Source organism: Gigantopelta aegis, chromosome 7, assembly GCF_016097555.1.
Source record: "Gigantopelta aegis isolate Gae_Host chromosome 7, Gae_host_genome, whole genome shotgun sequence".
NCBI lineage: Eukaryota > Metazoa > Mollusca > Gastropoda > Neomphalida > Peltospiridae > Gigantopelta > Gigantopelta aegis.
Window position 1 is genome coordinate 23,825,203 of NC_054705.1, and position 15,182 is coordinate 23,840,384.

At 36.0% G+C, this 15,182-nt stretch overlaps 1 protein-coding gene across 3 annotated transcripts in view; it reads left to right on the forward strand.

Annotated features, from left to right (window-relative positions):
- The first annotated feature begins 217 nt into the window (after window positions 1-217).
- The window catches only part of LOC121377135 (cAMP-dependent protein kinase inhibitor alpha-like), a 78,891-nt gene continuing 63,926 nt past the window's right edge, over window positions 218-15,182 (forward strand). Inside the window, exons 1-3 of one of the 3 annotated variants that reach the window (XM_041505027.1) lie at window positions 227-314; window positions 9,166-9,290; window positions 14,796-14,845. In XM_041505027.1, the coding sequence (XP_041360961.1) occupies window positions 14,840-14,845 (6 nt within the window). In that variant the 5' untranslated portion in view covers window positions 227-314; window positions 9,166-9,290; window positions 14,796-14,839. Of the gene's footprint in view, window positions 315-9,165; window positions 9,291-14,795; window positions 14,846-15,182 lie in introns of all 3 variants that reach the window. The other 2 variants (XM_041505026.1, XM_041505028.1) reach the window with 2 other exon arrangements.

Here is a 15,182-nt window from a genome sequence, read left to right on the forward strand (position 1 = left end):
CGTGTTAATTTTGTTTCTTTGCTTAAACATGTATCCAATTAAGATACAGCTACACTGCCCTAGAAAACCCCCACAGCTGTCCGTTGTCTGTTCAGGACAGTGGATCAGATTTATTACAAAATGTTAACTTTATCGGCAATGGGAATTCATTTGGTCTAAGGGAACCTATGATAAAAGAGACTATTGATTAGAGTTATCTACCTTGACAATTGGAGGGGGGGGGTATCCGGAATAATAGGTGGCGCCTCGCAGATGTTTCCGGCAAATGTTTCCCTGACGAGATTTCAACAAATTGCTAATTATTAGTTAAATAGGTTTGTATCTATTTTGTGACAGTTATTTCTTGAGTATTATACTGACTCTTTTACTAACGAGCTGTATTTACATTTATATTTTTTGTAAAGAAACATAATTATTGTTGTCAAATTTGGTTAGTCATGACATATGCAGTGACACTGACAGGTTTTTTCTTCTTTGTAAGTAAGCCGTATAAGGGCCTAGCCTACATTTTTATTTTTAAATTACGTGTATTGATATAATAGCAAGGACTTTATAGTGACAGCAAAGGAAAGTCCTACCAAAACCTATAGCCTTTTGGGCCTCCTTGGTAGTCCAGTGTGTGATTTTGGTTTAAACAATTTAAGTGTCATATATTATACGGTCTTCCTGTTTGCAAATCTTTAGAGCACATCGCCAATCCAGGGAGCCCTGCCATGCGTCTCCAGTAGAACAGACGACACACTGAATGTTTTGCATGAAATCATGGAAAAGATCGCTAAAATTAAAGACTGTAGTTTCCGATTATTTTGATATAATATATTTTGACTGTGTCATTTCGAAGAATCAATGCAATTTGTAATTTTGTACAAATAACTTTTATGAACCAATGTGTGGGCTTGTATGCTAGCCAAGCTACGGAGTCATGTCCTTAAAATCGCACACTGCCGTCGTTCCATGAAACGATATTAGCACTATACTATCATTGTAAATACGGTACCTACTTTATATATAGCTATCGGACTATAAATTTTCCCCTACAATCAGCAGCCTGTTTCACAAAATAATCTAGCTCAATGTAAATTACAGTGAAAATTTACAATTGGTATTTATGAGGCCACAAACATAGATCTATCTGTCTAAGGCCGAAAAAATATTATTGCTTGTTTCCTATTATATGCTGGAAAAATATAGGGTAGGTAGGTAGGAAAAACATTTTATTTTGGAAAATAATTTTATTTATGGATATTAAATAAAGGTGTTGACTACCGGTATCCAAAATAACCTCTGCATGTATAGAAATGCATTATGCAAACCAACAATACCATTCATCACAGTGTTTTCCCTAGAAGTGAAGTAAGGTATGGTAAAGTGACGTTTTGGGGGCATATTTTATGTGCAGTTTTAAATACATACATGTATTTAGCCCTGTCAGTTAAGTATTTACAAACCTAACCTTCATTAAATGCCTTGGTGGTGTCGTGGTAGGTACTGCTTTTTTTTCCATTATACAATTTTCAAAAGGACAAAAACCGTATGGCCATTTTAATTAAAAAAAGGAAATATGTAGTACTATCCACATAGGTATGTTTAAAGGCTTCTTTTTACATGGGCAACTTATAAATTTATAAAAGGCAAGGGATTTTGATTTTGAGGGCAACATGGTGCTAACCTATCTGTGGGAGAGTACATACAAAAGACCCCTTGCTGTTTAATAATAGGCAGAAGGTTTACTCTCATACTAACACTTAACTTCTTTACTGGTCCAGGACAGACTTGGTTGAACCTTAATTGGATAGAAACCAGTAAATAAGTTATAACAATTTCTTTTCATGAAAACTGAAAAGAAGAGTTCTATATTTATCTATTCAACAATAACATTTAAGAAAAATGTTATGAATATTATCTTTCCTAGTGTATCTAAGAAATGGTAGACTTACCAATTTTATAATTTGCAATGTTTGGTTTGAAGCAATCAGTTGGCCCAATGAATAGAAATGCAGTACAAATGCTCAGAATGCTCAAACGAATGTTGAAAAGTAAAGTTTGTTTTATTTAACGATGCCACTAGAGCACATTGATTTTTATCTTTAATATCATCGGCTATTGGACGTCAAACACATGGTCATTCTGACACTGTTTTTAGCGGAAACCCGCGAAGTTCGCAGTGACCACCTACAAAAAATAACGAAATGCATCGAGATCTTACTGACATATTTAATCATTTGATTTGGCAGTAAACTCCATCAGTATCGGTAAACATTCCCTCCCCTAGTTTATCAGAAGATCACTAAATTTCTACACGGCCAGTTTGTCGCTGGAATAAATCATTAAATATAGTTATTATTATTATTATTATTAATCGGAACACCTCGCTACGCTAGATGTAGAGTAAATCGGAAAAGATCGCATATATTCGTGAAAACAGTTTTCTGACTCTTCGCCTGATATCTCACGAAAGTTACCGAACTTCAGTTTTAAGGGAAGTAACTCCATCAATCGTTAGAAGAAAACATTTCGTGGCTAACTGGTCGCCATTAAAACTAAATTTGCGACAGTAAAACCACCGATATATGTCCGCAAATCGGAAAACACAGTATGGTTATCCCCTAAATGACACCAAATTAGTGCTTGTGATAGTTTTGGAATGTTTCGTGGAAATAGTTGTTATATTAAAAAAACGTTTTTGGATATACAAAAAAAGTTTTAAGGTTGGCAGGTTCAAATTAGGGTCGGTCGGGTAATCGGAAACAAACAATATTTTATGATAAGCCTAATGGCAGTTAAAAATAATGAAGATTTTATTATTTTCTAAGAAGGGTACGTGATTTATCCTAGTGTCAGCTATGTTTTTGATACGATAAGCAAAAAATTTAATTATAATAAAAACAATACTTTGTACATTCAATAATACTTTACCTACATGTATATCTCAATTAAGTGACATTAGTCTATCGTGAAAAACAATGTACCATCTCCCATGAATTTACCGCAAAGTTTTCCTCCCCAAAATACTTAACCGCTAAGTCATACATTTGTGTACAGATGTTTCTGCTTTATTTTGACAAACATTATATGTTTTCGATAGTTTTATTGGCTGTCTATTGTTGTCCTTGTTATGGTAGTGTAGCTAGGGTCTATACTCCATTCAGTAATTTACATCAAAATCTTCATTTGAAAATAAAATCTGTTTGTAACTTGTAAAAGATATTGAATAATTTTCAGACCAATAAACAGTATTCACTGAAAATATATTTACATTATATTTTTGTCATAGGTTAATGTCTAATCCTCTAAACCAAAATTTGGCAATTTGGATTGCCACCTTAAGTACCCTGACAGATCGAGGTACAGAACTATATTATAGTATATATTTATAACTCCACCAAACCACCTTGATTTGTAGTAAATGTACATGTAAACATGCCCCCACCAGAAATTACTGAAAAGAACTTTGCTGTGAATGATATAATAGATAACCCAACCAGCCTTCCATAAATTTTATTACACACATGTTCAGTGTAATAATCACGTGACATATCGTCTAACTTTGACAGGTCAGATGTCAGTGTTGCAGACGATAACTTAGTGGGGATTTCTGATACCAGGATTTCACTATGTGAGGCATTTCATTAGTACCAAAATATAGCATTAGGAAAAACTGATAACATGCACACTATTTATGGTATTATAATTAAAACATAAAGCTGGCAGCTTGCTTGAAGCATTTTTATGTTCAGAGAAAAAAAGACTGTTGTTTATGTTCAGGTTGATCTAGTGACGCAATATCTTGCATAATCTCGCAATCCATGCAGTTACAAAGTATCGAAATTGTATGACGTTACTGTACGATAATTGTAAAGTATCTTAATCTGATATCAATGAAGGATGGAAATGTTTTATTTAATGACACACTCAACACATTTTATTTACGGTTATATGGCGTCAGACATATATATGGTTGAGGACCACATATATTGAGGGATGAAACTCGCTGTCGCAACTTCATGGGCTATTCTTTTCGATTAGCAACAAGGGATTTTTTCGATGCCACATCCCACAGACAGGATAGCACATACCACAGCCTTTGATGTACCAGTCGTGGTGCACTGGCTGGAGCAAGAATGATACCAATGAATACATTTGAAAAGTTCTAAATAGTTGGCAACCAACAAATTATTTAACTTCTTGGCACTGCATGTAAGGTTGCTTTGTGGAACAGTTGTAAATCTTAAGTGTGGTAGACATACAAGTTGCTATCTTAAGTCACTACAATTAACCTTAGCCATGATTTGTACGTGGAACAAGGTCCTGGAGACTAGCAAATCATTATAATCCAGCTAGGCTAATTAGACCATTTTGTGATACTTCATATTGCTTGTACCGGTGGTGTAGTGGTTAGGCCATCAGTCTACAGGCGGGTAGGCTATCCCATGAACAATGTATCTTTTTAATCTTTTAAACACAAATAATTATGGTACCTTAATTGTACATGTAAGTGTTAGCAACATCCTTTACATTATACACGTAGGTCACGATCGCATGTAAGACATTTTTGTTTGTTAATGTTTAGTCATCAAAACATATTAAACATTCTTCTTCAACAACAGTTAAAAGTTTGTTTTATTTAACAACATCACTAGAACACGTTGAATTATGTCTGAATCCATATAACCGTAAATAAAATGTGTTGAGTGCGTCGTTAAATAAAAAACACTTCTTCTTCATATTGCTTGTATTAAGGTCGCCTTCCATAGTTGTACACCGGGCTCGACCTCAGTGGTAGCCCAGGCTGTTTTAGTTACCAGTTTCCCCATCGGGCTACAGATGTCTAAACCCGGTAGTCCACCAAGCTACTTGATGTTTTTTGCACATCCAGTTACTCCACAATCAATAGGATGCTTGAACATCGTTTTTTTCTTACATGTATTTATACATACATCAAGGAATGTGTGGGAAAGGCACAATGATAATTTTAACCAGTTAGCTATGTAGGGCACCATAAAAAATGTCTTGACATCAGTAGTCCGATGTTTAGAGCACAATGTTTGATAAGTTCATATCAATTATCAAACATACTGCAAAGTTCAACTGCAACGTTTTAGTGCTCACCATTGTTTCTCATTTATGGAGTATACATTTTCAAGGAGTAGTTTGTTTTAAAATACAGTCAATTGAAAATGTATTAGCAACTGCTGTTTAATATGTTTTAAAAGTGTGTAGCAATCTCTGAAACTTGCGTACTGAATTGCAACACAATGTTCATTGATTTTAATTGGAACACATTATTTAATTGCAGATTAGAATAACTACATGCACATGAAGTATGCTTAGTGGGGATGCTTACCCTGTTTCAGTATATGTCAGTCTGTTGTTTTATAATTAAAATTAGTAATTTGTTGTCTGAGGGGTGGGGCATAGCCCAGTGGTAAAAGCAAAACCCTTGCTTGATGCACAGTCGTCGGTTTGGGATTGATCCAGGGCTGTTGATGGGCCCATTGGGCTATTTCTTATCCCAGCCAGTACACCACGACTGGTATATCGACGGCTGTGGTATGTGCTATCCTGTGTGGGATCGTGCATACAGTGCTCGAACGTAACAGTGGCACCGACGGCAATTGCCATAGTTGCAATATGAATTGCTTAATATAACATATATCAACTGTTTTCGTTTGATGTATGTAAACGGAAGTCATACTGTTTTCAGGAATATTTCGATCATTCGGAACACTGGTGAGGTGTGTTGCTTTTGTAGCAATCTCGCAAATTAATTGTAACCAATTTCAAAATAAAACGATATTTCTATGTTTATTTACTTGTTTACTTACATGTACATGTACTAGTTACTCCCTGTTACATATAATTATCGGTTTTACAGGGGGTGCAGAAAGTACTTGCCTGCTCGCCAAATGCAAGTGAAAATTCTGACGGATGAGTTTTAAAATACAACTACCGGTACCAGTTCGACGGGCGATCTATCTTTTTTTGATTGATTGTATTATAATTTTATTTATTTATTTATTTTGCATTGAATCCGCATTTCTGTATCAGCCATGCAATAATTCCAAACCATTCAAACAAACGGTTTAGAAGGATGTCATACATGCATCGCATTGCCAATAGATGACTTAAGAGTTCAGAACTGTGCAAGCGTGACATTCTGAAAACAGATTATAGTGAAAACGGAACCTAGCGTTGGCCGAAACAGCACCACAATCTATGGCTATATGGCTAAAAATGAAACCCCCAAGAATGTATGGCTAAACTGGTATCATTATATGAACGATAATATCTTCAATAAAACAACAGCTATATTAATAATTTTTTATTTTGTTTTATTTTTATGTCTATATAGCGGAGATAAAGTGTTAGCAGTTAGCTAGAAGTCGGTGAAATGCAATCAAATGAAATGTTGTTTCAGGTTTAAAAAAAAGTATCGTTTTCGCCATTACATTGAGATGGCAAATTGGTTTCGTTTTCGCTAACAAAAATGGCTCGTTTTTGATAGTGGTTCCAATTTAGCTTACGTACCGGTAATTCCCAGAAAACAGGGTCTGTTTACATTGAAAGTATGTTAGCGATATGTAAATTTTGTAAATCTATATGAAAAAAATTTGAATAGCGTAGTCTTGATCAGAATTTTCAACATACATGTATGTATTGATTTGTCAATCAAGTTTTGGGGTTTGATTTCATTCATGTGATGTTGATAACTTACCAAGTGTCCTTAATGTTTTTGTCATTAAATATATAAATATATATTAAAATATTGCTAAACAAAGGTATATTTTCTAGGCTGGCGGACTAGTAGAAATTCTTCTGAGCTAGTACATTTTAGTTGGTTCTTGTCCAGTGGGCTAGCGAAATATTTTCCATTTCTGCTCCCCTGAAAAGTTTTACTTTAAAAATGTTGTGTGTTGTCAGGGGGGCAGAAATTAGTGTTTGCAGAATTTGTCGTGTACACTTACGCCTGACGTCAGTGAAAAGAACAGTGATTAATAATTAACTATTTGACAGTGGTGGTTATATAGTGATAGTCGTAAAGTTAATCAGTGAGAATGGTTAGTAATTAATTATTAATGAGCAGTTAAAACTTCAAAATGACAGTAATTAAATTAGTATTTGTTTGATGATTATTAATAGGACTAAAATGAAAAGTAAGGATGGTTGTATAATTGTAAACAGGCCCATAGCCAGTGGGGGGGGGGGGGGGGGGGGATCTTGTTTGAGAGTTTTGCTCAAATGAAAAAAACAATCGGATTTTACATTTAAAAGTCCTTGTCCCCAAATGACTGGGATAATGTAGCCGGGTTTGTTATAATATGTGCTCTATCCTGTCTGTGTGATGGTGCATATAAAAGATCCCTTGCTACTACTGAACATTTTTAGCAGGTTTCCTTTCTAAGACTATATGTCAGAATTACCAAAAACAGAAAACAAGTAGAACAGAAGGTGATCGAGACATGAAAGGGCTTGCAGTGAACTCGTATGGAAAACTTACTCGTATGGGGGAAAATGCAGTGAACTCGTATGGAAATCCACAAGTGAACTCGTATGGAAGACTTACTCGTATGGGGGAAAATGCAGTGAACTCATATGGAAATTACAAACTGATATATCCAATACTGTATAGCAACTTGTGTGTAGTTTTTATGCAGAGTTCGACAAATCCGCTAGCCCGACGGAATTGTCTGGTCATTCGGGCAAGGATGCTGTTGATGTCACATGTCATTCGGGAAAAATGTGCCCATAAGCCTATGCATGAAACAAAATATATAACGACACGAAAATAGGTGACCACGGGTGACACGAAAATAGGTGACCACGGGTGACACGAAAATAGGTGACTGCCGTTGACGCACAAACTGCGGTTGACACACAAATTGTTGACTGATGGTGACATAAATAAGAAGCATGTATACAAAACAAGTGTCAAAATACACATTTAAGAGAAATATCAAAGTATATCTATCCATACATCCCCATACGAGTTCACCATTATTTTTTCCATACGAGTTCGTTTTCCATACAAGTTTTCCGTTCATACGAGTTAGTTTCCATACGAGTTCACCGCATCCCCATGAAAGCTCCTCTAGAGGACAGAAAACCCCCCAGGTTGACACAGAAGTAAAGAGAAACATGTTTACTGCTTTCAACAAAGTCCTCAACTTATTTTAAAATGTCTATATTTTACTGAGTTGTTAACGGCAGATCACCAAATAGTAGAGTATTATAGTTGAGATTCAAATATTTCTGTAAATGGGTATTGCGTTGCACCGTAAAAGGTGGACAATGACATGGGAAATGTTCTGTATAGATCTTCAATAGGATGTCCACAAGCAAATTGAAAACAATCCTAGATATCTAGGATTGTTTTCAATGTGATATATAAATGTATGACTATTTATAGGTTACTGTTAGCCATTTTCAGTCGATAGTGTAGTATCTGTTAACTTCTGTTAGTACCATTATAAAAGGTCATACAGTGAAACCTCTCAAAACCGGACCCTCTGTACACCGGACATTTTTCATGATCCTTTTTTTAAATTCAGTACAGAACTTAACCTCTCTAAACCAGACACCTCTTAACACTGAAGAAAGATCCTCCATCTCGGTGTGCGCATTGTCACTATACTCTGATGGTTCGCCACATTTTGGTGGAGTGTACATGTACATGTAAGCATCTGAAAGAAACTTGAAAAGATATATTTGGTCAGAGAAATGTGATGGAATCATTTCGATTCCATCCAGAATTTGCTTTACAATTTTTACGTGATACTGACTTTCACTCTAAATTTTAATTTTATATATGTGTGATATTTTTTTATTTTTTGCACAGTTCTTTACACTGTGTTTTTATTTGAATATTGAATTTTTATATTGATGTGGTTCATCATTTAATGTTTTGCATTTACCATAGTTTGACACCCAATAGCTGATGTATTTTTCATGCTGGGGTGTCGTTAAACATACATTCATTCATTCATTCATTCATTCATTCATTCATTTGCATACAAGAGCTACAATGTACATTGTATCAGCTGAGCAGAAAGTCTCGAGTACCATTTTGCTCAGCTGATACTAGTACACGTGTAGCTCTTGTGTGCTGAAGACTTAGTATTTAAATTAGTTCTGTAAGTAATTGTCCAGTGTCATGTATTTTTTCAGACAAATCTCTGTAACTGGGATTACCTGTTTAAAAAATATGTCGTCCAGTTGATATTTAATTTGGACCAGTGCTGATTAAGTGCAAAATATGTGAAGATATTCACCAAACCTGGATGGCTGAAAAGGTATTGGACCGCACCGAACGTTGTTGCTTTATGATTAGTTGTGCAGCAGCATGTTAGCCTTATGTTATATTATTTATTTACGTTTGCACACCACACTGTAGCTTTTACATCTTTTACTTTTGTTTTACGTTTAATTCTGATAGCTAGAAAGGTATAAATAAATTATTTATTATTATCTGGACACCTAAAGGCTTGGGCTGTGTTTTTGTTTTTGATTTGTGCACTAGCTGTGTCTTATTTGCATGCTGCTTAACTATAATTTGTACCCTTGTTCCTATAAGGGAATAGCAAAGCCCAGTGGTAAAGTGCTCACTTGATGCACGGTCGGACTAGGATCGATCCCCGTCGGTGAACCCATTGGGCTATTTCTACATGTAGTTCCGGCCAGAGCATTATGACTGGTATATCATAGGCTGTAGTATGTGCTACCCTGTCTGTGGGATGGTACATATAAAATAAATACATGCAGTGTTCTCCCAATCCACTATCAGATTGGTGGCTTTGTGGGTCAATACGTTACATAGCTCAGTTACAATGCTCGCCTGATGCACGGTCATTCTGATATCGATCCCCGTCGGTGGGCCCATTGGGCTATTTCTCGTTCTAGCCAGTGCTCCACAACTGGTTTAACAGAGACCATTGTATGTACTATCTCTGTGTGTGGAATGGTGCATATAAAAGATCCCTTGCTGCATGCTAATCAAAAAGAGTAGCCCATGATTTGGCGACAGCGGATTTCCTCTCTCAATATCTTGTGGTCCATAGCCATATGTCCGACACGAGTGCTGTCTTTAAATAAAACATTTCCTAGCTTCCTTCCTTTGTGCTTTATAAAAGCATGTACAAACCAGATTTCTGGGTAAACCAGCTTGATTTCAAAGTCTTGTCTGGCTTCCATTAATCTAGTATCAATAAAACCCTGCCTATATAAAGCTGATGCTGTCTTGTCTAGATGTAGATTTTGGATGCAAATTCAAGAATAAAAGAATGATTAGTGCAGTAATTAGCTCTGTCTACACCGGCACATGATTTTACCTTTTGAACAATATATGACAGCAATTCCCCAGTAATTAGAACACCAATATTGAAAGTGAAATAAAATAATTGCACCTATTTGTAGGTTAATAGATACATTTGTTCTGATCTGCACGTTTTGTAATGATTAAATTTGTGGCTTGATTAATCAGATTATTATTAGTATGTGTTTATATACCTACATGTATAAGTACATGCTTTTTCTCATACATATGTTTAATATTGTCTTTTTTATGTTCATATTTTTCTATCACTATAACCCAAGAACCGGAACTCTGGATAAAATCTGTCTATACCAGCATTGTTTGTAAACTGTCATACTAGTATTTTTTCGGTCCCAAGTGAATCCAATTTTAGAGTCCACTGATATATATATATATATATGGGCCATACAGAATTTAATCCCATCATAAACGTAAATTCTTATCATATATACTATAATGGAAAGTTAGTGACACAGACATCAGCAGTGGTTTGATCTAAAGGGGTGTCCCCTTAAATATTGCAACAGTTACATTTTTATTTTATTGTTTTGTATTATTTTTATGTTTGAGAATCAAAGGAATCTCATTGGAAATGTTTGTGGCCTTCAGCTGCATGTCACTGGGGCTATATGCATATCGATTTTCTGGATCTGCCACTGGCCTTGTAATCATATCTATGTATGTACATTAAAAAGATTCCAGGTGAGGCCATATGACCGCCCCCTCGATCCCACCCTCTGTCCAGTGTGGGGTATTTGTACATGTGGCACTTACACTTACACATGGTTTCAGAAAAGTTTGACAGCACTGCATATACATTTAGGTGGGGTTTTTAAAGATATAACTGGAAACTTGTACAGGTATTTGTTTCTATTCAAATACCTTTTTGTTTTCTTCTGGTTTTTTGTAGTTTACTTAATTATGATGCAGTTTCATGACACTGATTACAGTTGATTGCCCATTAATATATACTGATGGAAAGAATTAAAGGAACACGTATTTTGAGACCAGATTTAATTTACTACTGGAGTACAAGTGGTTGTATGCAGGGTTCTAGAATTTTTATAAAATCCTCTAGCCATGGGATCAGCTAATATACTAGTGATTAAAATATTGTACTAGCCCCGATAAAAAATTCACTAGCCCAACTTTAAGTTAATATAATTTTACTAATTAATAGTATAATCAGATATGTCACCTGAAGAGGAAGCTTAAAGACAACTGCAACATTTGACTTCTTTTTTTTTCACTAGGCGTCGAGCATGGCAATATTAGTTATTTAATAGCCCAACATTGAATATCACTAGCCATGGGAGTGGGACTACCATAATCTAGAAGCCCTGGTATGTCTGCATGAAATACGGAGCTGTAATGTGGGATTGAATGTCAGTGATATGGGATTGTCAATTCAGTCAACTGTTTGTCACTAACATCCACTAGACACGTTAAACCAAATGGCCATGTCGGGAACCAATCAAATAGTTTGCGAACTTTAGTGAAACGTTTGCTGGCTGAACTTGGGGCAGATGTGTGGACAATCTAGGATCGATGCATATCGGTAGGCCCATTGGGCTATTTCTCTTGTAAATCAAAGGCTGTGGGATGGCCTTGCATATAAAAGGTGACTTAATTAAGTACTACTAATGGGAAAAATGTAGCAGGTTTCCTCTCAAAGACTATATGTCAGAATTACCAAATGTTTGACATCCAATTGCTGATGATTAATAAATCAATGTGCTCTAGTGGTGTCGTTAAACAAAATAAACTTTTTTGTTTTTACTTGTAACTCCTGAAAACAATCTTCGCCATGAGCAAAATCAAGGCGAGCTGAAGACTGCTCTCCTGAAATGGTGCCAGGCGAGCAGTCACATGAAATTCATTAAACATTTTACTGCAAGGGCAGGTGATCAGTTTGCAACTCTTCTAAAATGTTTTAGGCGAGAGTGGAGGGGATCGAGAGGCAGTGATCACTAGCAATTCCTGATGCTCTCCGAAAATGTTTGAGGCGAGTGTGGAGGGGATCGAGAGGCAGTGATCACTAGCAATTCCTGATGCTCTCCGAAAATGTTTGAGGCGAGTGTGGAGGGGATCGAGAGGCAGTGATCACTAGCAATTCCTGATGCTCTCCGAAAATGTTTGAGGCGAGTGTGGAGGGGATCGAGAGGCAGTGATCACTAGCAATTCCTGATGACTCCTAAAATGTTTTAGGCGAGTGGAGGGGTTTGAGGGGCAGTGATCACTAGCAATTTCTGATGACTCTCCTAAAATGTTTTAGGCGAGTATGGAGGGGATTGAGAGGCAGTGATCACTAGCAATTCCTGATGACTACTAGTACATGTAAGTCATGTTCAAGTAACTATAGCAACAATCGGTCAACAGGCTAGTAGGTACTGGGTTCGGATCCCAGTCGAGGCATGGGATTTTTAATCCAGATACCGACTCCAAACCCTGAGTGAGTGCTCCACAAGGCTCAATGGGTAGGTGTAAACCACTTGCACCGACCAGTGATCCATAACTGGTTCAACAAAGGCCATGGTTTGTGCTATCCTACCTGTGGGAAGCGCAAATAAAAGATCCCTTACTGCTAATCGGAAAGAGTAGCTCATGAAGTGGCGACAGCGGGTTTCCTCTCAAAATCTATGTGGTCCTTAACAATATGTCTGACGCCATATAACCGTAAATAAAATGTTTTGAATGTGTCGTTCAATAAAACATTTCTTTCTTTCTTTCTTTAGCAACAACAAGGTAAACAGGAATCCAGTCAGCAGTGCAAAAAAACAGTTTGTTTTTCTACAGCTTCTGTAATTTGACATTTACATGTAGCATGCACTAATTAGTTTCAGCTGGAGTACGGATATTTTAGCTTGTTTTTGTGGCAATTACGCAAAAGTGCGAATCAGAGATGATGATGTTTGATTTCCGTCAGACCAAAACATTTTAACATAATGCTAACAGTGTTGTTATGGCTAAAAATTAAAGGAATATAGGGCTACCTACCTACCCAGCCACCCACCCACCCACCAAAAATTGTAAACTACGCCACAGTATAAGCAATAACTTGAAAGCCTAGCTATCCCATGAACAATGTACCTTTTTAATCTGTCAAACACAAATAATTATGGTACCTTAATTGTACATGTAAGTGTTAGCAACATCCTTTACATTATACACGTAGGTCACGATCGCATGTAAGACATTTTTGTTTGTTAATGTTTAGTCATCAAAACATGTTAAACATTCTTCTTCAACAACAGTTAAAAGTTTGTTTTATTTAACAACATCACTAGAACACATTGAATTATTTATCATTGGCTATATTGCATGTCAAACGTATTAATTTTTACATGTAATCTTTGAGAGGAAACCCGCTAAATTGTTCCATTAGTAGCAAGGGATCTTTTATATATGCACCATGCCACAGACAGGATAGCACACACCACAGCCTTTGTTATATCAGTCGTGGTGCACTGGCTGGAATAACAAATTATCCAATGGGCCCACTGACGGGGATTGATCCCAGACCGACCATGCATCAGGCAAATGCTAAACCTACCCCATGCAGCCCTTATTCAACAACAGTACCCATATTCTTTATTTTGTTCTAAATTTTGCAGTACTTTGTGGGGTTTTTAAAGTTTCATGACATAATATTGTATTTATATACTATATAATAAACATGCAGGGATCACATGCACTGACGATAATTTAGTTTTGGACAATTTTCAGATATGTAGAGTGTTTCTTTGAAAAATATTACAAAATGGCTAATTTTAAACAAATTGTATTAGCAAGATACTTAATGTTGTAGCCACTTTGCATAGCAATTGGCTAATTAATTTGGCTACATGTGTGTAAAACTTAAACAGGCTTTGTAAATTTGGCCCTTAAATTAATTATTAGTGTACCGGAGTATATAAAAAGCTGCGAAAAACTGACTTGCAAGGATTTTAAGAGAGTGCATGCTAAGGTATCATTAAACAGGCAAGCCACATACCTTTCTTCTATATTGTTATAATAACATACATTTCATTTCAATTTATTTTTGTGCTAAGTACGGTTAACGCATGCTGTCCTGGGCACACACCTCAGCTATCTGGGCTATCTGGGCTGTCTGTCTAGGACAGTGGGTTAGTTGTTGGTGGTTATTGAGAGAGAAGAAGGTATAGTGGCCTATTGAGTTGTTAAAACTTGCTCTGGGTGGCAGTTGGTACCGGGCTGTGAACCCGTATACCAGTCTTATATCAGATGGCTTAACCACAACACCATATCGAAGCCGGTTAACATGTATATCGAAGCCGGTTAACATGTACATGTACCTATATATTCAATGTAAAGTACATGTACAAGTACACATGCAGTTAATTGAGTCTTTTTCATGTCTGACATAGAAAAAGTTTATTTGCTTGAACGAGTCTCAAAAACATTCGTTTGTATCATTTTGGTTTCAACAATATGAATTTAATTAATGTTCATTTTCTTTTTCCAGATGTCTTAAAATTTGCCAAGTGATTTACATGTAACAATGCTGAAATGGAGGTAGGCTTGCCTGCAACATTTTCTGCATTTTTCATTTTATGCGCAAATGTTGTCTCTGTGCATAGTGTGACATGTTATTTCAAATATAATATAGTCGTACAGGGTATATCAACAGGGTGTAAAATTTTTGGAATTCTATATTAATTAATAACATTTGCAGGGCATTAAAATGTGAATAGCAATTTTGCTACTACGGTTGATGACAATACTCATCGTACCCTTGTTTTGTCTTTGCACACAGTAAATTTGTTTCTGACAATAATTTTGTGGTATATATTTGACAAATTCATATTTTTCATTTCTTTTAAAACTTAAATTTAATTTTTTGTGTAAAATT